The sequence below is a fragment of the Salvelinus fontinalis genome, chromosome 19 (assembly GCF_029448725.1).
Source record: "Salvelinus fontinalis isolate EN_2023a chromosome 19, ASM2944872v1, whole genome shotgun sequence".
Taxonomy (NCBI): domain Eukaryota; kingdom Metazoa; phylum Chordata; class Actinopteri; order Salmoniformes; family Salmonidae; genus Salvelinus; species Salvelinus fontinalis.
In genome coordinates, this window is record NC_074683.1 from 34699012 (window position 1) to 34726983 (window position 27972).

Sequence of the window (27972 nt, forward strand, 5' to 3'; positions counted from 1 at the left end):
GGAACAGTCTCATGGTCTCTACAGTAGTTTAATACTGTGTCGGGGCTGGGTGAGGGAACAGTCTCATGGTCTTTACAGTAGTTTATGACTGTGGCAGGGAAGGGGCTGGGTGAGGGAACAGTCTCATGGTCTCTACAGTAGTTTAATACTGTGTCGGGGCTGGGTGAGGGAACAGTCTCATGGTCTCTACAGTAGTTTAATACTGTGTCGGGGCTGGGTGAGGGAACAGTCTCATGGTCCCTACAGTAGTTTAATACTGTGTTGGGGCTGGGTGAGGGAACAGTCTCATGGTCTTTACAGTAGTTTATGACTGTGGCAGGGAAGGGGCTGGGTGAGGGAACATTAATTTAGGGCTCTGGAAGACGCTGGGTGAGGAAACAGTAGTGTAAGGCTCTGGAAGACGCTGGGTGAGGGAACATTGGTTTAGGGCTCTGGAAGATGCTGGGTGAGGGAACATTGGTTTAGGGCTCTGGAAGACGCTGGGTGAGGAAACATTGGTTTAGGGCTCTGGAAGACGCTGGGTGAGGGAACATTGGTTTAGGGCTCTGGAAGACGCTGGGTGAGGGAACATTGGTTTAGGGCTCTGGAAGACGCTGGGTGAGGGAACATTGGTTTAGGGCTCTGGAAGACGCTGGGTGAGGGAACATTGGTTTAGGGCTTTGGAAGATCCTGGGTGAGGGAACATTGGTTTAGGGCTCTGGAAGACGCTGGGTGAGGGAACATTGGTTTAGGGCTCTGGAAGACGCTGGGTGAGGGAACATTGGTTTAGGGCTCTGGAAGATGCTGGGTGAGGGAACATTGGTTTAGGGCTCTGGAAGACGCTGGGTGAGGGAACATTGGGTTAGGGCTTTGGAAGACGCTGGGTGAGGGAACATTGGTTTAGGGCTCTGGAAGACGCTGGGTGAGGAAACAGTAGTGTAGGGCAGGGCTGGGTGAGGGAACATTGGTTTAGGGCTTTGGAAGATGCTGGGTGAGGGAACATTGGTTTAGGGCTCTGGAAGACGCTGGGTGAGGAAACAGTAGTGTAGGGCAGGGCTGGGTGAGGGAACATTGGTTTAGGGCTTTGGAAGATGCTGGGTGAGGGAACATTGGTTTAGGGCTCTGGAAGACGCTGGGTGAGGAAACAGTAGTGTAGGGCAGGGCTGGGTGAGGGAACATTGGTTTAGGGCTTTGGAAGACGCTGGGTGAGGGAACATTGGTTTAGGGCTTTGGAAGATGCTGGGTGAGGGAACATTGGTTTAGGGCTCTGGAAGATGCTGGGTGAGGGAACATTGGTTTAGGGCTTTGGAAGACGCTGGGTGAGGAAACAGTAGTGTAGGGCAGGGCTGGGTGAGGGAACATTGGTTTAGGGCTTTGGAAGACGCTGGGTGAGGGAACATTGGTTTAGGGCTCTGGAAGACGCTGGGTGAGGGAACATTGGTTTAGGGCTCTGGAAGACGCTGGGTGAGGGAACATTGGTTTAGGGCTCTGGAAGACGCTGGGTGAGGGAACATTGGTTTAGGGCTTTGGAAGATGCTGGGTGAGGGAACATTGGTTTAGGGCTCTGGAAGACGCTGGGTGAGGAAACATTGGTTTAGGGCTCTGGAAGATGCTGGGTGAGGAAACAGTAGTGTAAGGCTCTGGAAGACGCTGGGTGAGGAAACCGTAGTGTAGGGCAGGGCTGGGTGAGGAAACAGTTACTGGGCCTCCATCTTTGAATCAGCAGTAGATATTAGACAGACTTATGATGGGCAAAATGGAACAAACCATTATCCTCCTTGAACCCTTCTGGCTGCTCTGCTAGCCAACTCCCCTAGCCAACAAACTACAGTAACTCTATGCATCTGCAGTCCGATGCTCTGCATCCAGTTCTGTAGATCCACTGACCATTGTTATTGTTCCTCTGGCCAATTCTATTGGTTCCATGGATGTTTTTCTCCAGTTCCATTGGCTTATGTAGATCCAACCAGTGTCATCAGTGGTCATTGGTAAACCAAGCATCAGTCATTATGACACTGCTGTAGTCCTTTGTGATTGATCGATCCATGTGACATCTTTATCACAGATTACCATCAGACTTGTAAAAACACACATCCTCCATGTTCAGAGGGACATGTTGTTCTGGTCCAGTCTGGTCCCCTCTATGGGGACCTGGTTTTAGGGACATGTTGTTCTGGTCCAGTCTGGTCCCCTCTATGGGGACCTGGTCTGAGGGACATGCTGGTCTGGTCCAGTCTGGTCCCCTCTATGGGGACCTGGTCTGAGGGACATGCTGGTCTGGTCCATTCTGGTCCCCTCTATAGGGACCTGGTCTGAGGGACATGCTGGTCTGGTCCATTCTGGTCCCCTCTATAGGGACCTGGTCTGAGGGACATGCTGGTCTGGTCCAGTCTGGTCCCCTCTTTCGGGACCTGGTCTGAGGGACATGCTGGTCTGGTCCAGTCTGGTCCCCTCTTTCGGGACCTGGTCTGAGGGACATGCTGTTCTGGTCCAGTCTGGTCCCCTCTATGGGGACCTGGTCTGAGGGACATGCTGGTCTGGTCCAGTCTGGTCCCCTCTATAGGGACCTGGTTTTAGTGACAGTAGTTTCACAGTAGGACCAGCCTGGTCAGCCCCAGGCCTAGAGTGGACAGTAACGTCAGCCAGCAGCAGCTCCACGTCGTCCTAACAGGAGTCTGGGATGGGGCTGAGCTGTAGGCCTGCTGCCTCATGGCAAACACAGCATTGGTGTGGTTGGTAGGGACCTCCACGTTGCAGATCATACCCTCACAGCATGACACACACTCCTAGAGGAACACAAGGACAGGGAGACGAGAGAAGAGAAGAGAGAGAGTGGAGGAGTGTGTGACAACAAATTCAAAACACAAGGGCAGCAGTAATGGCAAATACTTTTTAGATGATTCTACAAATGAGACTGAATAGATAATGGTTAGTGATTTACGGTGTGTGTGGAGGGGTTTAGGTGATTTACTGTGTGTGTGGAGGGGTTTAGGTGATTTACTGTGTGTGTGGAGGGCTTTAGGTGAATTACTGTGTGTGTGGAGGGGCTTAGGGGATTTACTGTGTGTGGAGGGGTTTAGGTGAATTACTGTGTGTGTGTGTGTGTGTAACAGTATAGCTTCCGTCCATCTCCTCGCCCCTATCTGGGCTCGAACCAGGGACCCTCTGAACACATCAACAACTGCCTCCCACGAAGCATCGTTACCCATCGCTCCACAAAAGCCGCGGCCCTTGCAGAGCAAGGGGAACAACTACTTCAAGGTCTCAGAGCGAGTGACGTCACCGATTGAAACGCTATTAGCGCGCACCCCGCTAACTAGCTAGTCATTTCACACCGGTTACATGTGGAGGAGTTTAGGTGTATGGACTTACAGTGTGACCTGTGTCCCTGTGATGTCTACAGCCAGACGTATGACACTCCTCACGAGCAGCACACTTCTTGGTTACAAACTTGGTCTTGCCGTGACTGGTGAAATGGTGCACTGTCATACAGAACTGGCTATCTGAGGAAAGGATAACCAATAAATATACATTACTCAACTGGTTAGCTGGTTTTGTCATGCATTGGCTATAACTGCATAATCATAAGCTATTATAATAGTGTAACAGCAATAACAACAATGGTCATTAAGTACTGGTTAGCCCCATCAGTAATGCCAATGAGAAACAATAAAGACATGCATAATATCTGACAGTATCATTGTGTAACAACAGAGGGAACTCACTCGGTGGACACCACTTGTCCTCAGCCCAGCGGTTGCAGGTGTAGTTGTCTGCAGCTCTCTCACAGGTGAAGCACTTGAAGCTCTTAGGGAATGGAGTCGCTGTAAAGAGATGTTTTCACTCAAATTCCTCCTGTTCAAACTTCTCTTTTGATGGATATCAATGTTACTTCAGGTAGTTGATGTCATTGTTCAAGAAATTACATACATTTCAACCAGTAAGCAGAAACGCACCTTCCACAGGAGGTTTGACATTGTTGAAGTTGATGCGATGAGATTTAACCCGGTCACATATTACCACCAGTGCCAGGAGATGAACAGCAGTGGTGAATGACATCTTCACAGTCCCTCTAGCAGTAACCTTCAACACAGACACAGAAGCGATCAGGATGGCTATATAGTCAGGGATTCTAGTTAGTCATATTTGAGAAGCATTGGCTGTGATCTAGAACCAGGAGGGGCGGAATGGAAACGAAGAGAGAAAGGGGTGACTAGAAGGAGTAGTTCATATCGAGACAAACATAAATAAAGAACAGTTGACCCTCTCTGGGACATTGAGAAGGTGGATTACCACGGTATTGAATAACTCCATGCTGAGGGGTCTGAGCTGAAGGGTAGGACTCCAGAGAGCTTTTGAATGGCTCTGTTCTTTATCAGGTCTCGGGCCCTCCAGCCTCTGAACCTTGACCTCTGGTCAGGTAACCTGGGGTACAGGTGAGTGGGGCGGGGTAATCAGAGACATCAGGAGTTACGGCTCAGGGAGCACACTGGCTCACTGGGATCCGCAGAGGCTGTAGAGGGGATAAAGAGATGATTCCCTCCCTGTATAGCTGATATTTGAGCAGGCAATGGAGAGTAGCCTACAGGCCCTCATAGGGACCTCTGGGGCCACTTATGAGAGGAGCCAAGAGCGATCGACCGCTGCTCTTTTGGGACTTTATGATGAACAGAGCAAACAGGCTGAATCTTGGCTGAACATGTTGTTATATGTTGTTAATATCACATTATTATTATCAATTTTTTTAATCAAGCATCATTAATGTAATGGTAGTCGTAAGTAGCAAAGGCAGGCAAAACAGAAGAGTGGAGAGGCCAAAACACAAAGCAGCGTCAGCTGAACACGAGTCTTGTGTCACGTTAAATACTAGCAGCACATTATTGGGATTCTGATAACATTCAAATTACAAATTGGAGGCATTTGAACATAGAGAAAGTCTAGCAGCACATTATTGGGATTCCGATAACATTATGTTGAAATGCCTCCAATTTCTCATCTTAGATCAAAGAGACAAGTCTTTTAGAGACAGAAGTGACTGCAGGGAGTTGGTCGCAGGATGAACCCCAAGGCACATGATTCAAATATCGAATAAGTTCATTAAATCAACCAAAGGAATTGATTCTACATTGTCTCAAGTCACCATCTTTAGGCTCTCTCTCATATCCAACTGTCCTCAGTCCCAGTCAGAGTTGAGAAAACACACCTTTTGGCATTTCCAAATCACAAGCGGTTGAGTCATCACTCTGAAATAATTACTTAATAACTATAACATTATGGAACTATATTGTAATGCCTTTAGAGTTTGAAAATGCTGACAGTCCGTCATCTATTATTTGTCAAGTAACGATGCCAATGAAAAACAAGATAAAACAAAGCACATTTTCCCAGAGGCGATAATCATTGAGTTTTCAGACGACACCCATTTCCTCCTCCTGCCTGGTGGTGCAATAGTGGCTGGTGTTGATTCAATCACTTCCTGTGTCTGGGCCGACACCTCAATAACAAATAGACCCAAGTCACCCAAAAACGATTACCATTTTATAACCATTCTACAACACAGACAGTTTCTTTCAGGTTAGCATAGAGCTGCGTTTCTTAATTAAAGTATGGGTCGCGACCCACCTGTTAATGGTTCGTCGCGACGTAAATGTATAAATATTTAATTTCTGCAGTTTTCCTGAAGATCACTGTGCGACCCACACGCTGCAGCGCTGTTGTTCAAGCCACTGACTTGTTATTCCACTCGCCATCCCTTACCTCTGTCATGAAATGGACTCATGATAGCCATAAGTTCTGACTGAGCTCAATCGTCATGAAACACAAATACAGTGATGACTTTTTGTCTGTTTCATACAAACTTTGAGAAATAACAAGGAGTGCTCACAATGTGTTTTGTGTGGGGAAGTGCTTAGTAATGAGTCTCTAAAAACGAACAAATTAATAAAACGACATGTCCTGACCAAACATCCAGGCACAACATAACGGTAAACCCAGGGAGTTCTTTCAGAACAGGGCAGAATGCTTCAGGAAACAGTGCTTCGAAAGTGTAAAAGTAAATCAACTAACATGGCATTGTTGTCATTTGATAACAGGTGATGATTAGCAGAAATAAGGGAGCACTATATCTCCGAGTAGTAGTTGTGAATGTCTTTCAAACAATCCCCTAGCCTTGTAACGTTACACAGCTAACGTTAATAGCTAACGTTAGCCAAAACAAGCAAACTAGCTACTGATAGTAGTGCAACCATAAGATACAGTACAAGTGAAGATGAAAAATTATCAGGCTTACTGTACATTTTACTGTATAAATTATCGTTGAAAACAAGTCTAGGTTGGAACTGTTGCAAGTATTAATATTGTAACGACCCTGGGTTTATAAGCGCGGAAATCGACATTGCCGCTTGAGCATGCTTTTGCAGCACAGTCGATAGCGCGCCGGACTTCGGGCTAGAAGGTCGAGGGTTCGAGACCTGCTCCCTGCTGTTTCATTACAATATTTATTCTGAACTGGAATAAACTGATTGAAGCAAGATGCTTTTTGAGACAAACAGTCACACATAGTTCTGGGTTGTTCATCTGAAGCAGAAAGCGGTCTCCTGCCTGACTGAGAGAGCAGTAGATGTTCTGATCCAGTTTGGCACCACATTCCTATGCAAGCCAGGGTTCTGAAGTACAGAAACAGTGTCATTGCTGAGCATCACCTCAGTGTTGCACTGTCTAAAGCAAAGCCCAGAATAGACCTGCTTGTTGAAAATTTCAACCAGACACACACCTCTCATTAGGACTGTGTGTATGTGTGTGTTTTCTGGTCTACATTTGTGTGATGTGATCAATCCGTTTATTCCAGCTCAGAATGATATAATTTATTGTATTTTAACAGCAACAGTTTCAACCTAGACAGGTATGTAAGAGTGTTTTTAATGGAGAAAAATAAACATGAAAATATATTTATGGGTATTTCATTGTTATTTGTTTTTGTCTATATTGCTTTTTCTTTTTAGGCATAAAGGCAATGAAAGCCGATATTTACGTATAGTTGCATATTTTCCTAAGCTTCGGTCCCAGGAAAACACAGAATTTCTATTTTGGGTCTCAGGCTGAAAAAGTTTAAGAACCCCTGGCATAGAGACACAGATTCAACTGCACTGACAAGTCTTCGGATTTTTTTTATTTTTCGGCCAAATTTGTAACGATTATCTAATTAATTGGGATAGGGGGCAGCATTTTCACTTTTGCATGAAATGCATGCCCAGAGTAAACTGCCTGCTACTCTGTCCCAGATGCTAATATATGCATATTATTAGTAGTATTTGATAAAAAACACTCTGAAGTTTCTAAAACTGTTTGAATGATGCCTGTGAGTATAACAGAACTCATATGGCAGGCGAAAACCTGAGAAAAATCCAACCAGGGAGTGGGAAATCTGAGGTTTGTAGTTTTTCAAAGCTTGGCCTACCGAATACACAGCATCTATGGGGTTAAGTTGCACTTCCTAAGGCTTCCACTAGATGTCAACCGTCGTTAGAAACTTGTTTCAGGCTTCTGCTATAAAGGAGGGGGGAATGGGAGATGAATGAGTCATGGGTCTGGCAGAGTGTCTCAGGCTCGTGACGCGCACTCCCGACAGAGTTAGTTCTTGTTCCAGTGCTTTGCTGCAGACAATGGAATTCTCCGGTTGGAACATTGTTGATGATTTATGTTAAAAACATCCTAAAGATTGATTCCATACATCGTTTGATATGTTTCTACTACCTGTACCGGAACTTTTCGAGTTTTTGTCTGGACGCAGTGCTCATGAAGATAGATTACTGGGCTGAACACGCTAACAACTAGTGGCTATTTGGACATAGATGATGGACTTTATGGAACTTTATGGAACAAATCAGTCATTTATTGTCGAACTGGGATTCCTGGGAGTGCATTCTGATGAAGATCATCAAAGGTAAGTGAATATTTATCATGTTATTTCTGACTTCTGTTGACTCCAACATGGCAGATATTTCTTTGGCTGGATTGGGCTCTGAGCTCCGTACTCAGATTATGCTTTTTTCGTAAAGTTTTTTTGAAATCTGACACAGCGATTGCATTAAGGAGAAGTCTATCTTTAATTCTGTAAATAACACTTGTATCTTTTATCAATGTTTATTATGAGTATTTCTGGGATTTCTGTGGCTATCTGCAAAAACACCGGATGTTTTGGAATCAAAACATTACTGCACGTAACGCGCCAATGTAAACTGAGATTTTTGGATATAAATATGCACATTATCGAACAAAACATACATGTATTGTGTAACATGATGTCCTATGAGTGTCATCTGATGAAGATCATCAAAGGTTAGTGATTCATTTTATCTATATTTCTGCTTTTTGTGACTCCTATCTTTGGCTTGAAAAATGGCTGTGTTTTTCTGACTTGGCTCTGAACTAACATAATCATATGTTGTGCTTTCGCTGTAAAGCCTTTTTGAAATCGGACACGATGGGTAGATTAACAAGATGTTTATCTTTCATTTGCTGTATTGGACTTGTTAATGTGTGAAAGTTACATATTTCAAAAAAATATTTTTGAATTTCCCGCGCTGCCTTTTCAGCGGAATGTTGTCGAGGGGTTCCGCTAGCGGAACTCCTGCGCTAGAAAGGTTAAAGTAGCATTGATTGCCCAACCAAGCACGCAGACTGATTAGAGAAGTAGCAAATGTAATCCTTCCTTAAAAAGACAGTTCACTACGCCAGGCTGTAAAGACAGTTCACTATGCTAGGCGGTGAAAACAGATCACTACGCCAGGCGGTGAAGACAGTTCACTACGCCAGGCGGTGAAAACAGATCACTACGCCAGGCGGTGAAGACAGTTCACTACGCCAGGCGGTGAAAACAGATCACTACGCCAGGCGGTGAAGACAGTTCACTACGCCAGGCGGTGAAAACAGATCACTACGCCAGGCGGTGAAGACAGTTCACTATGCCAGGCGTTAAGACAGTTCACTATGCCAGGCGGTGAATATAGCCAAAATGACATGCTAATTAAAACATGAACAGTAGCCTTACCTTAGGTTCAAATTAAGTGAAACCTTATCCACGTGTATGTATCCACAGAGACAAAGTAAGAGCCTTGTTTAACCGATCTTTCCAGTCAGGTTGAGTGTGACAAGATAGAGTCCTGGTTTACTAGAAGCACTAGGAAGTCATTTAATTCCCTGCCACCCCCTCCTTAAATCAGAGTTCCAAGAGGTCAGCGACCCTCAACTTCCTGACACTGCAGCAATGTGATTGGACGACAGGTTGGGGGAACTATGGGAACAGTCACTATCTATCAGGAGTGTGTCAGCTAGTCTGTCTGCCGGCCCACCTCATTACCAATCACACCACACACACACACACACACACACACACACACACACACACACACACACACACACACACACACACACACACACACACACACACACACACACACACACACACACACACACACACACACACACACACACACACACACACACACACACACACACACAGGGAGGGCAAACTCCAAAATACCCCTTATCTAGTGAGTTTGTCCATCAAGCAGCTAAAGGCAGCCCAGATAAAACATGTGCCTGGGAGAGAGATGAGTCATATCATGACAAGTCATTTTCTCCTTCACAAAGCTAAGCCAGGTGGAATCATGGGAAGAGTTGACAGGTTAGTGCATCGATGTACCTGTTACTGAGTCACAATCTCTAGTATTGAACAGTTAAGTCTGTTGCGGTCTCCTGTGACCTATCAGTTCAGTACTGATACTCTGTCTCCAAACATCTTAGCATACTGGTAAGTCATTCATCTGCTACACACTCCCCATTATCAAACACTTGAGTGGAAACAGTATAATTGATAAGACAGTTTGTGCTCTTTGGAAATGACAAGGTTCTCTCTGGTTTCAGTAGTAACTACAAAACATCACCTTCCTTCAACCCTATTCCCCTCCTCCTCTATTCCCTTATTCCTCTCCTCCTTTAGGAAATCACCAGGTCTTCCCCTGAAGGTCACTGGGATCAGTGTAGGAATCTAGTTCACATGATAAGGAAGGAAAGGAGTCTGAAATGGAAACAATCCACTTCCAAGCGCACTCTCTGCAGGGGTCCAGACATTTTTAAGAGGGGTTTTAAACCACTTCCAGAGTTCTGAGTTCCGGTGAAGATCAGCTATGTCTGGAAAACACATTCCATTGGAGCGGTGCACCTGACTGGCTTACTCAGTTAACCAACCAGCACCTGGCTCTGATAACACAGTACATGTGGGGAGAGAGGAGAACGCAGCACAGCAGCCTTTTTCCCCCCAGCTTTTATTTTAAGCCCCTCAGCTTTGTTTCACTGAGTCAGGTTGCAAATTGCCCCTATTCTCCATGTGGGTTACCATGAGAAGCTCATATTGTATTTAAGGCAGTTGGCTTTCTGGTGAATTCCTCAGTGAATGGCCACGGTCACACTAAAATCTTTGCAGTATGTTGAGTGTTGACCTAGGAGATATGCATGCAATAACTTTTTTTCAATCATATAGTATTTATTTTTTTATTTTTTATATCTGTCCATATTGTCCATGAGTTTCTAGTAGATAGACAATATGGTTCAAGAAAAAAATAGCCTAATTAATGAAAAAAGCATCTAAATCAACAACGGCATTATTTTAAATGACCTCTGCAACTCGTCCAGCTATTGACTTTTTTCACAACTGCCACCAAAACACTGACAACAAATACATACTAACATAGTAGTAAAAAAAATGAAAGTGTGTAAAAAAAGGATATTTCATGCGGAAACCAAAATGGTATTCACTAAGTTGATGGTTTATATTTAGGATAACGATTTCCAGCTTTGCCATTCTATTTTTTATTATTTAATTATTTCATATGATAAGGCCACACAGAGGGCAAGAGATTACAGACACCTGTGATAATCTGAAGTACCCAAAACGGCCACTAGATGTCTTGTGATAGAGTACATAAAATCCCTTAAAACTGCAATATGTATCTTTTTGGGCGACCCAACCAAATTCACATAGAAATGAGTTTTACAGATCTGTCATTTTCATTGAAAGCAATGAAAAAGCAAGCGGTAAATCTGTTCTATGTGCACTATTTCTATGCTTCCCGTTTTTTAAGTTTAGTTTTTGCGTCTTTTACTTTCAGTTTTGTACACCAGCTTCAAACAGCTGAAAATACAATCTTTTTTGTTATGGAAAAAATATTTCACAGCGGTTTAGACCGAACAGTAAATTCTTTACACTATACTTGATCGTCTTGTCACGTAAACAAAAATGTGGCAAACTTTTAGAATTTTAGCAACCAGGAAATGGCGGAGCGATTTCTGCATAGTGCAGCTATAAAGAAACCAAAGTTCTAATAGTTCATTGGTAAACTTTGAAAGTTTCCAGTAATATACCCTCCCGAGGGCCTCCCGGGTGGCGCAGTGGTCTAGAGCTCTGCACCCACCAGAGTCTCTGGGTTCGCGCCCAGGCTCTGTCGCAGCCGGCCGCGACCGGGAGGTCCGTGGGGCGACGCACAATTGGCTTAGCGCCGTCCAAGTTAGGGAGGGTTTGGCCGGTAGGGATATCCTTGTCTCATCGCGCTCCAGCGACTCCTGTGGCGGGCCGGGCGCAGTGCGCGCTAACCGAGGGGGGCGGTGCACGGTGTTTCCTCCGACACATTGGTGCGGCTGGCTTCCGGGTTGGAGGCGCGCTGTGTTAAGAAGCAGTGCGGCTTGGTTGGGTTGTGCTTCGGAGGACGCATGGCTTTCGACCTTCGTCTCTCCCGAGCCCGTACGGGAGTTGTTGCGAAGAGACAAGATAGTAATTACTAGCGATTGGATACCACGAAAAAAATTGGGGAGAAAAGGGGATAAAATTAGAAAAAAAATAATAATAATTAAAAAAAATAATAATAATGTACCCTCCCTTTGCAACCCTAGACATGACCATTCAATTAAAGTAATGCAAATCAAAGACAATATATCCCAACTGTGACAGCTTCTACAAGTCCTTTTAAATGGTTGATAGCGTAGGGGGTAAGGGAACGGAGAGTGTAATCCGATAAGGAAACGATCAAAGCCATCATCCACTAACGACTCCTACTAGTGCCCCACAGGTCCCTCAAGGCTGACACACTAAACTCAGGGGCGATAGCACAACACACAGTGTTGTTAAAGTGCCTCCCGTCAGGGAAGTTGACTGCATATTGTGAAGAAGAGGCATACAGTACAATAATTTAGGCATATGTCTAAATGAACAGAACATTCCCCAAATCCATCAACATCAAGACAATGTAACACTTATTGGTTCTCACAGACTAAAAAGACACGTCAATGTAAATAACCATACCTGGCACTCCGTAAATACCATTATCACCCTGGTTAAGCAGGTTTCCAGGACTGTCAAACAAATATGCTTTGGTTTACTTGAAATATGGTGCCTGGTTTACTTGAAATATGGTGCTTTGGTTAACTTTAAATAGCTGCTCAGTTTACTTTAAATATGATGCCTGGTTTACTTTAAATTTGGTGCCTGGTTTACTTTAAATATGGTGCCTGGTTTACTTTAAATTTGGTGCCTGGTTTACTTTAAATTTGGTGCCTGGTTTACTTTAAATATGGTGCCTGGTTTACTTTAAATATGGTGCCTGGTTTACTTTAAATATGGTGCCTGGTTTACTTTAAATATGGTGCCTGGTTTACTTTAAATTTGGTGCCTGGTTTACTTTAAATTTGGTGCCTGGTTTACTTTAAATATGGTGCCTGGTTTACTTTAAATATGGTGCCTGGTTTACTTTAAATTTGGTGCCTGGTTTACTTTAAATTTGGTGCCTGGTTTACTTTAAATATGGTGCCTGGTTTACTTTAAATTTGGTGCCTGGTTTACTTTAAATTTGGTACCTGGTTTACTTTAAATATGGTGCCTGGTTTACTTTAAATATGGTGCCTGGTTTACTTTAAATTTGGTGCCTGGTTTACTTTAAATTTGGTGCCTGGTTTACTTTAAATATGGTGCCTGGTTTACTTTAAATATGGTGCCTGGTTCACTTTAAATTTGGTGCCTGGTTTACTTTAAATATGGTGCCTGGTTTACTTTAAATATGATGCCTGGTTTACTTTAAATTTGGTGCCTGGTTTACTTTAAATATGGTGCCTGGTTTACTTTAAATATGGTGCCTGGTTAACTTTAAATATGGTGCCTGGTTTACTTTAAATATGGTGCCTGGTTTACTTTAAACATTGTGCCTGGTTAACTTTAAATATGGTGCCTGGTTTACTTTAAATTTGGTGCCTGGTTCACTTTAAATTTGGTGCCTGGTTTACTTTAAATATGGTGCCTGGTTTACTTTAAATATGGTGCCTGGTTAACTTTAAATATGGTGCCTGGTTAACTTTAAATATGGTGCCTGGTTTACTTTAAATTTGGTGCCTGGTTTACTTTAAATATGGTGCCTGGTTTACTTTAAATATGGTGCCTGGTTTACTTTAAATATGGTGCCTGGTTTACTTTAAATATGGTGCCTGGTTTACTTTAAATTTGGTGCCTCGTTTACTTTAAATATGGTGCCTGGTTTACTTTAAATATGGTGCCTGGTTTACTTTAAATATGGTGCCTGGTTTACTTTAAATTTGGTGCCAGGTTTACTTTAAATATGGTGGCTGGTTTACTTTTCAGTCATGGTGGCCTCCTCGGTTTGACATCAAGCAGAGAGGGGATAGTAGAGGGAGAGAGATATTTTCACACCACAGATATGGAAGTGTACTGTATACCTCTAGCAGAGGAGGCTGGTGGGAGGAGCTATAGGAAGACGGGCTCATTGTAATGGCTGGAATTGAATTGATGGTGAATAGTCATATGTTTGATACCGTTCCATTGACTCCTTTCCAGCCATTACAATGAGGCCGTCCTCTTATACCTCCTCCCACCAGCCTCCGCTGACCACTAAAGGCAGGAACACTTGGCAAGAAACTGATTCTTCAACTATAAACTGACAAAAAAAGAACAATAGATGTGGGTAAACATCCCATAAGGCTGAATATAAAACACTGGAGGAGTCCAGCCCAGACCACACAGTGTTACACTTATGTAGCTGACTCACAGTGATACTATGGCAAACGTTAAACAGAGATGATAAATACCTGGTATCATTCTGTGAGAAACTAAGAATGCAAACTAAACTGTCCACCTAAAAGTCATGGTGTGGTTTATCCTGAGGGCAACAGCATTTTCACTTTAGTTAAGACTTACTTTAAACTGGGTGGTTCGAGCCCTGAATGATGATTGGCTGACAGTCGTGGTATATCAATCAGACCGTATACCACGGGTATGACAAACCATTTATATTTACTGCTCTAATGACATTGGTAACCAATTTATAATAGCAATAAAGCACCTCGGGTGTTTGTGGTATATGGCCAATATACCAAGGCTAAGGGCTGTATCCAAGCTCTTAGCCATTGTATATTGGCCATATACCACACCCCCTCATGCCTTATTGCTTAAATAGACCAGAACGACTGGATTTTAATAAGATATGCAGATATTTTCACAATACACATGACTCAAGACTCAATTAAATAATACTGTTTTGACTTCTAAGAATGAAGAGTCCACTTTGATTGATTTTGATGAAGAGAACCTCCCCTGACAGTTTTGATTTCTTCTTGTCAAGACCAGTACGTAGGGCATCTAGTTTCAGACGTTTATTTTACGCCCGCTACGTTAGGTTAATAGTGTAATGACTGTTTATGGTGGCTGTCTCAATTAAAGAGAGGTTTGTGGAACGGTGACCGTCTACTCAGACCAGATACATCAATGAAATAAGAAGTACAGAGACTGCTGAGACAAAAATCTTCAGGCAGCTTTACACTGAAATGTTTATGCTATTTTCTGTATAGCGTTACACCCTACCAGTTTGGAAAGCCCTGGGCCAATCCAAATTACAGATTTATAGCTTTGTTTTTGTTAAACGTACAGAGGTAGAGAGACGGGGAGTCGCGTCATGACAGGGACTGTATGTAGGTGGACACACCAGTCACTAGTGTCAGCATGGCTTGACAGCGTGACAATGCTCAGTGACGCCTCGAGGGTTGTGGGTACCTCAATGGACACGGAATACAATGTGCGTCCCTATTTTTAGCTGCAGCTGATTGTGGGGGAGGAAAATGGGAGAAAGGCTTGAGTCATGGATTCAGAGGTGTTGTAGAACAGGATGGTGGTAACAAGCTGCTGATTCAGGGACAGTTATGCCTTCTGTTTTATTGAACACAACCTATACAATAGCTATATTTTCTTATACCCTTTTCAGTTGTGACATTACCCACTGCCTGCCTTGTGACAAGAGACAAAGAAATGGGGGGGGGGGGGGGGGGGGGGGGGGGGTTCTGGCTGCATCAGGTCTGCAGAAAGAGAGAGAGCTTCCATCGGCACCTTCCTGACCTGGCACAAAAAAACATCACGTCTATAGAGAGAAACCATCACCTCTACAGAGAGAAACCACCATGTCTATAGAGAGAAACCATCACCTCTACAGAGAGAAACCACCATGTCTATAGAGAGAAACCATCACCTCTACAGAGAGAAACCACCATGTCTATAGAGAGAAACCATCACCTCTACAGAGAGAAACCACCATGTCTATAGAGAGAAACCATCACCTCTACAGAGAGAAACCATCACGTCTATAGGAGAAACCATCACGTCTACAGAGAGAAACCATCACGTCTATAGAGAGAATCCATCACGTCTACAGAGAGAAACCATCACGTCTACAGAGAGAAACCATCACGCCTATAGGAGAAACCATCACGTCTATAGAGAGAACCCATCACGTCTACAGAGAGAAACCATCACGTCTATAGAGAGAAACCATCACGTCTATGGAGAGAAACTATCACGTCAATAGAGAGAAACCATCACGTCTATAGAGAGAAATCATCACGTCTAGAGAGAGAAACCATCACGTCTATAGAGAGAAACCATCACGCTTATAGGAGAAAGCATCACGTCTATAGAGAGAAACCATCACGTCTATAGAGAGAAACCATCACATCTATTAGAGAAACCATTGCGTCTACAGAGAGAAACCATCACGTCTACGGAGAGAAACCATCACGTCTATGGAGAGAAACTATCACGTCAATAGAGAGAAACCATCACGTCTATAGAGATAAATCATCACGTCTAGAGAGAGAAACCATCACGTCTATAGGAGAAACCATCACGTCTACAGAGAGAAACCATCACGTCTATAGGAGAAACCATCACGTCTACAGAGAGAAACCATCACGTCTATAGAGAGAAACCATCACTTCTATAGAGAGAAACCATCACGACTTCTACAGAGAGAAACCATCACGACTTCTACAGAGAGAAACCATCACAACTTCTACAGAGAGAAACCATCACATCTATAGAGAGAAACCATCACGTCTAGAGAGAAACCATCACGTCTATAGGAGAAACCATCACATCTACAGAGAGAAACCCTCACGTCTACAGAGAGAAACCATCACGTCTATAGGAGAAACCATCACGTTTATAGGAGAAACCATCACGTCTATAGAGAGAAACCATCACGTCTATAGAGAGAAACCATCACGTCTATAGAGAAAAAACATCACGTCTATTGGAGAAATCATCACGTCTACAGAGAGAAACCATCATGTCTATAGAGAGAAACTATCACGTCAATGGAGAGAAACATTCACGTCTATAGAGAGAAATCATCACGTCTAGAGAGAGAAACCATCACGTTTATAGGAAAAACCATCACGTCTACAGAGAGAAACCATCACGTCTATAGGAGAAACCATCACGTCTATAGGAGAAACCATCACGTCAATAGAGAAAAAACATCACGTCTGTAGAGAGAAACCATCACGTCTATAGAGAGAAACCATCACTTCTACAGAGAGAAACCATCACGTCTAGAGAGAGAAACCATCACTTCTAGAGAGAGAAACCATCACGTCTACAGAGAGAAATCATCACTTCTAGAGAGAGAAACCATCATGTCTATAGAGAGAAACCATCATGTCTATAGAGAGAAACCATCACGTCTACAGAGAGAAATCATCACTTCTAGAGAGAGAAACCATCATGTCTATAGAGAGAAACCATCATGTCTATAGAGAGAAACCATCACGTCTATAGAGAGAAATCATCACGTCTATAGAGAGAAACTATCACGTCAATGGAGAGAAACCATCACGCCTAGAGAGAGAAACCATCACGTCTACTGGAGAAACCATCGCGTCTACAGAGAGAAACCATCACGTCTACGGAGAGAAACCATCACGTCTATGGAGAGAAACTATCACGTCAATAGAGAGAAACCATCACGTCTATAGAGAGAAATCATCACGCCTAGAGAGAGAAACCATCACGTCTACTGGAGAAACCATCGCGTCTACAGAGAGAAACCATCATGTCTACGGAGAGAAACCATCACGTCTATGGAGAGAAACTATCACGTCAATAGAGAGAAACCATCACGTCTATAGAGAGAAATCATCACGTCTAGAGAGAGAAACCATCACGTCTATAGGAGAAACCATCACGTCTACAGAGAGAAACCATCACGTCTATAGGAGAAACCATCACGTCTACAGAGAGAAACCATCACGTCTATAGAGAGAAACCATCACTTCTACAGAGAGAAACCATCACGACTTCTACAGAGAGAAACCATCACGACTTCTACAGAGAGAAACCATCACAACTTCTACAGAGAGAAACCATCACATCTATAGAGAGAAACCATCACGTGTAGAGAGAAACAATCACGTCTATAGGAGAAACCATCACATCTACAGAGAGAAACCCTCACGTCTACAGAGAGAAACCATCACGTCTATAGGAGAAACCATCACGTTTATAGGAGAAACCATCACGTCTATAGAGAGAAACCATCACGTCTATAGATAGAAACAATCACGTCTATAGAGAGAAACCATCACCTCTACAGAGAGAAACCATCACGTCTATAGGAGAAACTATCACGTCTACAGAGAGAAACCATCACGTCTACAGAGAGAAACCATCACGTCTATAGGAGAAACCATCACGTCTACAGAGAGAATCCATCACGTCTACAGAGAGAAACCATCACGACTTCTACAGAGAGAAACCATCATAACTTCTACAGAGAGAAACCATCAGGACATCTACAGAGAGAAACCATCACGTCTATAGAGAGAAACCATCACGACTTCTACAGAGAGAAACCATCATGTCTATAGAGATAAACCATCACGTCTATAGAGAGAAACCATCACGTCTATAGGAGAAACCATCACGTCTACAGAGAAAACCCCTCACGTCTATAGGAGAAACCATCACGTCTATAGAGAGAAACCATCACGTCTATAGGAGAAACCATCACATATACAGAGAGAAACCCTCACGTCTATAGGATAAACCATCACGCCTATAGGAGAAACCATCACGTCTATAGAGAGAAACCATCACGTCTACAGAAAGAAACCATCACGTCTATAGAGAGAAACCATCACGTCTATGGAGAGAAACTATCACGTCAATAGAGAGAAACCATCACGTCTATAGAGAGAAATCATCACTCTTATAGGAGAAAGCATCACGTCTATAGAGAGAAACCATCACGTCTATAGAGAGAAACCATCACATCTAGAGCGAGAAACCATCACGTCTATAGGAGAAACCATCACGTCTACAGAGAGAAACCATCACGTCTATAGAGAGAAACCATCACTTCTACAGAGAGAAACCATCACGACTTCTACAGAGAGAAACCATCACGACTTCTACAGAGAGAAACCATCACGATTTCTACAGAGAGAAACCATCACAACTTCTACAGAGAGAAACCATCACATCTATAGAGAGAAACCATCACGTCTAGAGAGAAACAATCACGTCTATAGGAGAAACCATCACATCTACAGAGAGAAACCCTCACGTCTACAGAGAGAAACCATTACGTCTATAGGAGAAACCATCACGTTTATAGGAGAAACCATCACGTCTATAGAGAGAAACCATCACGTCTATAGAGAAAAACCATCACGTCTATTGGAGAAACCATCACATCTATTGGAGAAACCATCACGTCTACAGAGAGAAACCATCACGTCTATAGAGAGAAACTATCACGTCAATGGAGAGAAACCATCACGTCTATAGAGAGAAATCATCACGTCTAGAGAGAGAAACCATCACGTTTATAGGAGAAACCATCACGTCTACAGAGAGAAACCATCACGTCTATAGGAGAAACCATCACGTCAATAGAGAAAAAACATCACGTCAATAGAGAAAAAACATCACGTCTGTAGAGAGAAACCATCACGTCTATAGAGAGAAACCATCACGTCTACAGAGAGAAACCATCACGTCTAGAGAGAGAAACCATCACGTCTAGAGAGAGAAACCATCACGTCTACAGAGAGAAATCATCACTTCTAGAGAGAGAAACCATCATGTCTATAGAGAGAAACCATCATGTCTATAGAGAGAAACCATCACGTCTATAGAGAGAAATCATCACGTCTATAGAGAGAAACTATCACGTCAATGGAGAGTAACCATCACGCCTAGAGAGAGAAACCATCACGTCTAGAGAGAGAAACTATCACGCCTAGAGAGAGAAACCATCACGTCTAGAGAGAGAAACCATCACGCCTAGAGAGAGAAACCATCGCGTCTAGAGAGAGAAACCATCACGCCTAGAGAGAGAAACCATCACGCCTAGAGAGAGAAACCATCGCTGAGAAGTGCTGCCAACAAGAATGTGTTGGCTTTTAGAATCCCCTATTAGGAAGTAGAGAGAGGGGCTCGGGTTACTGTGTGTGTGTTTGTGTGTGTGTGTGCGTGCGTGCGTGAGTGCTTGTGTGTGTATGGAGAGCAGCAGACTCGTTGAGCCTGTCGCAAAGACTGAAAGAGATGCACAGTTTCCCTCCCTGTATCATTTCCCTGGAAGGCCTTCCAATAATGCCAATAGTTATAAAAGTTGACCTATAGGATACAATCACAAACAAATAAAAACATGTTGCAGAATGCCCAGAAGGACAACAGAGATGAGAAGCAGAGTGAGGAACATCAACGTAAGGGAGCATGACAACCTAGAAATAACAGAATTACCTGAGATATCCTGATACAATCTTCAGTCAGAGTGTTTCTCTCAGTCTTCAGTCTTCTTTTACATAAAAAAAGAGAAGGGGAGGTGGTGAGAAAAATATCCCCAGTCTTCTCCCGACACTGTCTGCTCTAAACAAGATCCCGTCTCTGTTCTCGTCTTCTCCCGACACTGACGCTTCACTGTGGATCATCCTCCATTACAGGAAGTGACTGAGGGACTGGTCACTGCTCTTTCACAAACCCCTCAGGCCTAAGCGCCTATAAAACCCAAGGGTCCTTTACTTCAGCCTTTACTGCTCTTTTGTGTGTGGGTCATTCTCCCTCTTGTTTGACAATACCAGGCAGAGCACAGGCAGGCACAGGGGTTGTAAAGCACTCAGGCTCTGTAGACAACCCTCTGATCAACACCAGGGTCTTAGTGATGGCCATTGTGAGCTACAGGGCCAGAGGTCTCACCTGCTGTGGATGGCCTAGCAAGTCTAGACTAGAGGTTGACCTCCCTTCGGTAGGCCTATAGCCTGGGCTGAACGCTTTTAATAATGACTATTTGAGGAACAACTTGCAGAGGGATTGGCTACATTTTAAAGCAAGTCAGGAAATTGCATTAAAAAATACCTTATCATTATGGAAATCACTGTAGATGCTGTTCTTAGAGAACACCTGTATTTTCTTCATTTGCTATGTGCTCTCTAAAGTTTAGCCATCAGATTAGTCAGCAATATGCTGGTTAAACTATGTTGGTTCACATGACTGGGCTCCCGAGTGGCGCAGCGGTCTAAGGCACTGCATCTCAGTGCTAGAGCTGTCACTACAGACCCTGGTTTGATTCCGGGCTGTATCATAAAGGGACGTGATTGGGAGTCCTATAGGACGGTGCACAATTGTGTTAGGGTTTGGCCGGGGGTAGGCCGTCATTGTAAATAAGAATTTGTTCTCAACGGACTTGCCTAGGTAAATAAAGGTTCAAAAAAATAATAATAACTGGTCTCATTTAGGGAATATCCTAAAGACAGAGGATTATAGTAAACAAAGCCAGTAAAGTGTGAAAAAGGACTTAAGAGAATAGCTGGGAGCAAAGCAATCCTCTAGCCTCAAAGGCTGCTCAGAAATCTAGGTTATGTCTGTGGTCGGTCAGTCAAAAAACGCCGTTGGGAAGAACGGGAACTTTCATCTTTCTTCTTTAACTTTTTCTCTCTAAAATCAGATTCCGTCAGTCAAGATCTCATCTATAGTTCTCTCTGAAAGCTTTGAAATGCTAATAAAACAAACACAGAGCCTAAACTAATCCAGGTGGATGGAGTTTACTGCGTTTTTACTGCCTGGTAATGGCCATATAAAAGCTACCCTAAGTGTTCTACGCGGGACTCTTTCCAACACAACCTTAACACAACCATCTGATTAGAGTCAACCATTAGCTAGGAGGTACAGTATTTATTTAGTCATTTTACAGCATGATGTTCATCAGTTTGGACATTTCTCAACTTTGCCTTTGACTATGATGGCTGATACTAAAACTGTGTGTTATATACATTGCATGTTACATTTAAGCAATAAGGTACAAAGGGGTGTGGTATATGGCCAATATACCATGGTTAAGGGTTGTTCTTATGCACAACGCAACGCAGAGTGCCTGGATACAGCCCTTAGCCGTGGTATAATGGCCATATACCACAAACCCCCGAGGTGCCTTATTGCTATTATAAACTGGTTACTAACTTATGGCATATGGTATACGGTCTGATATACCACGGCTGTCAGCCAATCAGCATTCAGGGCTTGAACCACCCAGTTTATAATTTAGCAATAAGGCACGAGGGGGTGTGGTATATGGCCAATATACCATGGCTAAGTGTTGTTCTTATGCATGACAATGCCCAGAGTGCCTGGATACAGCCCTTAGCTGTGGTATATTGACCATATACTGTTCCACAAACCCCCAAGGTGCCTTATTGCTATTATAAACTGGTTACCAACGAAATTAGTAAAAAGTACTTGTTACAGCATTCAGGGCTAGAACCACTCGGTTTATAGTCGGTAGTTTCCTGTCCTACATGGTGCACTACAATGTTTTACAATGACAACAAAAACATGGTGGGAGATGAAAAGACTGGGGGAATCACCTTGGTACTAAATTTGTGCGAGTCCATTCATTTAACCTAGAAAATGTCTTATTGGCGTGCCAGAGACAGCCCTCTCATTAAACACAGGTGGGTATACAGTGATACAGTGGAGGACGTGAGGTGATGTATTGAGGTAATAAATTGGCGAGGGTAATGTGTGGTTGTTATCTGACCTCGTCCTTTCATGCCTCAGTGAGAGGCGAGGGGTGGAGCAGAGCAAAGGGGAGGATCCTGATTGTTTGCCCCTTGGATATAGGTTTGTTTTCCTGCGTGCTGAATCTTGGGTCATGCTGGTTCTGAATGACGTTCCAGAAAAAGAGCGGGAAAGAAAACACCCGTTAAATGATTTATTCCGGTTGCATCATGTTAAAGACAATGTCACGTTCTAGATATAAGACAAACATGGCAGCTTCTAGTTGTGCTGTCGACAGTGCAGAATCTCCATCTTATGTGGACATTATTGGCAATGGAATAATTTGTGTAGCTCTCAAAGACATTCTAAATGGGGATATTGAAGACAGAAATGCAACATTGTTGCATTTGAATAAATTGTCTTGCATTAGCCTAATAAATGTCTAGCAGTCTCATTCAATGGGCAAAGAATAGGAAATGGTTTGAAGACGCATAAAACAAATCTGACTATGACCGAGGGTGTGTTAAATTCACTTATCCCTCAAAGTGAAGTGAGAAGAGAGATACTTTTCAGGAGGAGGAGCAAGGGATCCATATAAACAGGTTAATCCGTTTCAGATGCCTGACCAATTATGGCTAAGTTAAACAAAACATACAACTCTATGGTAACAGAATGACGTTTTGTGCTGTTTGTGCCGTCATTCTGTCACCAAACTTTGCATCTCCACTGTTCTTCAAGTAAAGGTTCTTCAGTGGAAATTGTTAAAAGTAGTCCTTGTGCATAGAGTTTAACTTTGCAATCATTGATTTTTGTTTGACGTACATTTAAAGTGAGTCTCGGCATCACTGTGGAATTAGCTCTCACATTTCATTATTTTCTCTGAAATAGTCAGTCAACTTTTCCTTGTGCATCGTTTTCATCTGGAGAAATGTCTAAAGTAACTGCCAATCCAACATGCTTTAGGATTACTTGAGTAATGTGTATCCCAGGCTAGCTGATCGTCAAACAGTAGCCTAAACAGCCCAGAGTTTACCCAAATCCAGGAAACACACCACTAATCTGCATACTAAGAAAAACAAATTTACATCCAGTAGCCAAATTAAAGTTTGTCAAATAGAGTTTATAGAGCTCGTTTAAAAAGGAAATTTACTGAAATGATTTAACATTGCAGACTCTTACAGTACCCTGATGTCTAGATTAAATATAACTTTCAACTTTTGTGCCATTTGCTCCACGACATCAAGGCATCACGACACCATCACCACCTTTACTCTCCTTCTCAAGACAGCACTTCCTCCAGAGAACTATCCTTTGTCATTATACAGGTGTGAGAGAGACTAGACCGGGTCATTACACAGGGGCGAGAGACCAGGGTCAGTTTAATTGACCGTCTTATTCTGCCCCTCTGCATCCCCTTACAGCTTCTTAACCCCCCCCCCCCACCCACCCCCCCTGCCGCTCCTACCCTACTCCTCAGGTTCCAGCCCGTTAGGTCCAGGAAAAGGGAGATACAAGGACCGTCTTTGTATCACCCCACTCTGCCAGGAAATTGAAAACGCTTTTGCAGTTGAGACCGCAGAGAGGAGAGGACATGGTCCTAGAAAATCACCTGAGCCATCTCAGGTATCGTTGTGATGTCCACTGATCTCCAAGATGGCGTAGCAGTCAGACGTCTTTGTCCTCATCCTGTCCCGTGTATATATCTTTTGTATCTTTTTACTTCGCATATCTTTATATTATATATATTTTTCCTAAACCGCAACTTCAATATACTCTCCTGCAACCCGCCTCACCCAATGTGGTACGGATCTGGTATTTTCCAAAGTATTTTTCTTTACTTTCGAACCGGATTCCCCCAACAGAAGCTAGCCAGCTAACTAGCTACTAGCTAGTAGTCAGCTAACCACTGCTAGCGGTCATCAGCTAACCTCTAGCTCGGAAATCTCTCGCCAGTTTGCACAACGCGATTCAAACCAGAGCATACCGGACTTATTTTCTCTCCATACCCCCGGATTCCTAGAGAAAGCTCTGAACCTTTTCACCTGGATCATCGCAGCTAGCTAGCTGCAATCCGAGTTGCTACTCCTGGCTAACGTCTCTGTCCTGAAGCAAGCCCCAATTAGCCTGGAGCTAGCCCATGCTAGGCCCATCTCCCGGCTAGCTGAAGAGGTCCATCAGCCACTCCTTTTGGCTACAATACCTATTTTGGACCCCTTTTACTACACAAAGCCCAGCTAATCCATCACGACTGGACTACCGACGTAATCTGCCCGAGGGTTATTTTTGCAACAGGCCCCTCCGTCGCGACGTCCCCTGAATGCCCATCTGCTAGCCTGCTATCTTTGGCCCGCTAGCTGTCTAGAGCATATCGGACTGTTCGCTGAATAGGTCCATCGGACAATTTCTTGGACCACTATACCTATTTTGCCAATTGGACTGGGCACCTTTACTACACGGAACCCTACTAATCCATCACGGCTGGTCTGCCAACGGAACCGGACGAGGAGGCTCTGCACGAGGAGGCTACAACAGACTTCTTCCGTCGCGATGTACCTCTAAGGCCCTTCTCCTAGCTTGCTAGCCCCGGCCCGCTAGCTGTCTGAATCGCCGTGTCTCCAGCCAGCTTTAACTACTCACTGGACCCCTATGATCACTCGGCTACGCATGCCTCTCCCTAATGTCAATATGCCTTGTCCATTGCTGTTCTGGTTAGTGATTGTCTTATTTCACTGTAGAGCCTCTAGCCCTGCTCAATATGCCTTAGCTAACCCTTCAGTTCCACCTCCCACACATGCGGTGACATCACCTGGTTTAAATTATGTTTCTAGAGACAATATCTCTCTCATCGTCACTCTAGGTTTACCTCCACTGTATTCACATCCTACCATACCTTTGTCTGTACATTATGCCTGGAATCTATTCTATCGCGCCCAGAAACCTGCTCCTTTTACTCTCTGTTCCAAACGTACTAGACAACCAGTTCTTATAGCCTTTAGCCGTACCCTTATCCTACTCCTCTGTTCCTCTGGTGATGTAGAGGTTAATCCAGGCCCAGCAGTGCCTAGCTCCACTCCCATTCCCCAGGCGCTCTCATTTGTTGACTTCTGTAACCGTAAAAGCCTTGGTTTCATTCATGTTAACATTAGAAGCCTCCTCCCCAAGTTTGTTTTATTCACTGCCTTAGCACACTCTGCCAACCCAGATGTCCTGTCTGAATCCTGGCTTAGGAAGACCACCAAAAACCCTGAAATGTCCATCCCTAACTATAACATTTTCCGACATGATAGAACTGCCAAAGGGGGCGAAGTGGCAATCTACTACAGAGATAGCCTGCAGAGTTTTGTCATACTATCCAGGTCTGTGCCCAAATATTTCGAGCTTCTACTTTTAAAAATCCACCTTTCCAGAAAATAGTCTCTCACCGTTGCCGCTTGCTATAGACCACCCTCTGACCCCAGCTGTGCCCTGGACACCATATGTGAAATGATTGCCCCCCATCTATCTTCAGAGCTCGTGCTGCTAGGTGACCGAAAATGGGACATGCTTAACACCCCGGCCATCCTACAATCTAAACTTGATGCCCTCAATCTCACAGAAATGAGCAATGAACCTACCAGGTACAACCCCAAATCCGTAAACACTGGCACCCTCATAGATATCATCCTAACCAACTTGCCCTCCAAATACACCTCTGCTGTCTTCAACCAAGATCTCAGCGATCACTGCCTCATTGCCTGCATCCGTAATGGTTCTGCGGTCAAACGACCACCCCTCATCACTGTCAAACGCTCCCTAAAACACTTCAGCGAGCAGGCCTTTCTAATCGACCTGGCCTGGGTATCCTGGAAGGATATTGACCTCATCCCGTCAGTAGAGGATGCCTGGTTATTCTTTAAAAGTGCCTCCTCACCATCTTAAATAAGCATGCCCCGTTAAAAAAAATTAGAACCAGGAACAGATATAGCCCTTGGTTCACTCCAGACCTGACTGCCCTTGACCAGCACAAAAACATCCTGTGGCATACTGCATTAGCATCAAATAGCCCCCGTGATATGCAACTTTTCAGGGACGTTAGGAACCAATATACACAAGCAGTTAGGAAAGCTAAGGCTAGCTTTTTCAAACAGAAATGTGCATCCTGTAGCACAAACTCAAAAAAGTTCTGGGACACTGTAAAGTCTATGGAGAATAAGAGCACCTCCTCACAACTGCCCACTGCAATGAGGCTAGGAAACACTGTCACCACCGATAAATCTACGACAATAGAGAATTTCAATAAGCATTTTTCTACGGCTGGCCATGCTTTCCACCTGGCTACCCCTACCCCGGTCAACTGCCCTGCACCCCCCACAGCAACTCGGCCAAGCCTCCCCCATTTCTCCTTCACCCAAATCCAGATAGCTGATGTTCTGAAAGAGCGGCAAAATCTGGACCCATACAAATCAGCAGGGCCTGACAATCTGGACCCTTTCTTTTTAAAATAATCTGCTGAAATTGTTTCAACCCCTATTGCTAGCCTGTTCAACCACTCTTTCATATCTAGATCCCCAAAGATTGGAAAGCTGCCACGGTCATCTTCCTCTTCAAAGGGGGAGACACTCTAGACCCAAACTGCTACAGACCTATATCTATCCTACCCTGCCTTTCTAGGGTCTTCGAAAGCCAAGTTAACAAACAGATCACCAACCATTTCGAATCCCACCATACCTTCTCCACTATGCAATCTGGTTTCCGAGCTGGTCATGGGTAGACCTCAGCCACGCTCAAGGTCCTAAACGATATCTTAACTGCCATCGATAAGAAACAATACTGTGCAGCCATATTCATTGACCTGGCCAAGGCTTTCGACTCTGTCAATCACCACATCCTCATCGGCAGACTCGACAGCCTTGGTTTCTCAAATGATTGCCTCGCCTGGTTCACCAACTACTTCTCTGATAGAGTTCAGTGTGTCAAATCGGAGGGTCTGTTGTCCGGGCTTCTGGCAGTCTCTATGGGGGTGCCACAGGGTTCAATTCTTGGACCGACTCTCTTCTCTGTATACATCAATGATGTCGCTCTTGCTGCTGGTGAGTCTCTGATCCACCTCTACGCAGACGACACCATTCTGTATACTTCTGGCCCTTCTTTGGATACTGTGTTAACAACCCTCCAGGCGAGCTTCAATGCCATACAACTCTCCTTCCGTGGCCTCCAATTGCTCTTAAATACAAGTAAAACTAAATGCATGCTCTTCAACCGATCGCTGCCTGCACCTGCCCGCCTGTCCAACATCACTACTCTGGACGGCTCTGACTTGTGGACAACTACAACTACAGAATATGTGGACAACTACAAATACCTAGGTGTCTGGTTAGACTGTAAACTCTCCTTCCAGACTCACATCAAACATCTCCAATCCAGAGTTAAATCTAGAATTGGCTCCCTATTCCGCAACAAAGCATCCTTCACTCATGCTGCCAAACATACCCTTGTAAAACTGACCATCCTACCAATCCTCGACTTCAGTGATGTCATTTACAAAATAGCCTCCAATACCCTACTCAATAAATTGGATCCAGTCTATCACAGTGCCATCCGTTTTGTCACCAAAGGTCCCATATACTACCCACCAC

At 43.9% G+C, this 27972-nt stretch overlaps 1 protein-coding gene across 2 annotated transcripts in view; it reads right to left on the minus strand.

Annotated features, from left to right (window-relative positions):
• Positions 1-334: 334 nt before the first annotated feature.
• Positions 335-27972, minus strand: part of LOC129816661 (ly6/PLAUR domain-containing protein 6B-like) — a 32785-nt gene continuing 5147 nt past the window's right edge. The window contains exons 1-5 of one of the 2 annotated variants that reach the window (XM_055871414.1): positions 20108-21653; positions 3936-4062; positions 3705-3803; positions 3352-3482; positions 335-2765 (exon numbers count right to left, since the gene is read on the minus strand). In XM_055871414.1, the coding sequence (XP_055727389.1) occupies positions 2568-2765; positions 3352-3482; positions 3705-3803; positions 3936-4038 (531 nt within the window). In that variant the 5' untranslated portion in view covers positions 4039-4062; positions 20108-21653 and the 3' untranslated portion in view covers positions 335-2567. Of the gene's footprint in view, positions 2766-3351; positions 3483-3704; positions 3804-3935; positions 4063-20107; positions 21654-27972 lie in introns of those variants that run through there. The other variant, XM_055871413.1, reaches the window with a different exon arrangement.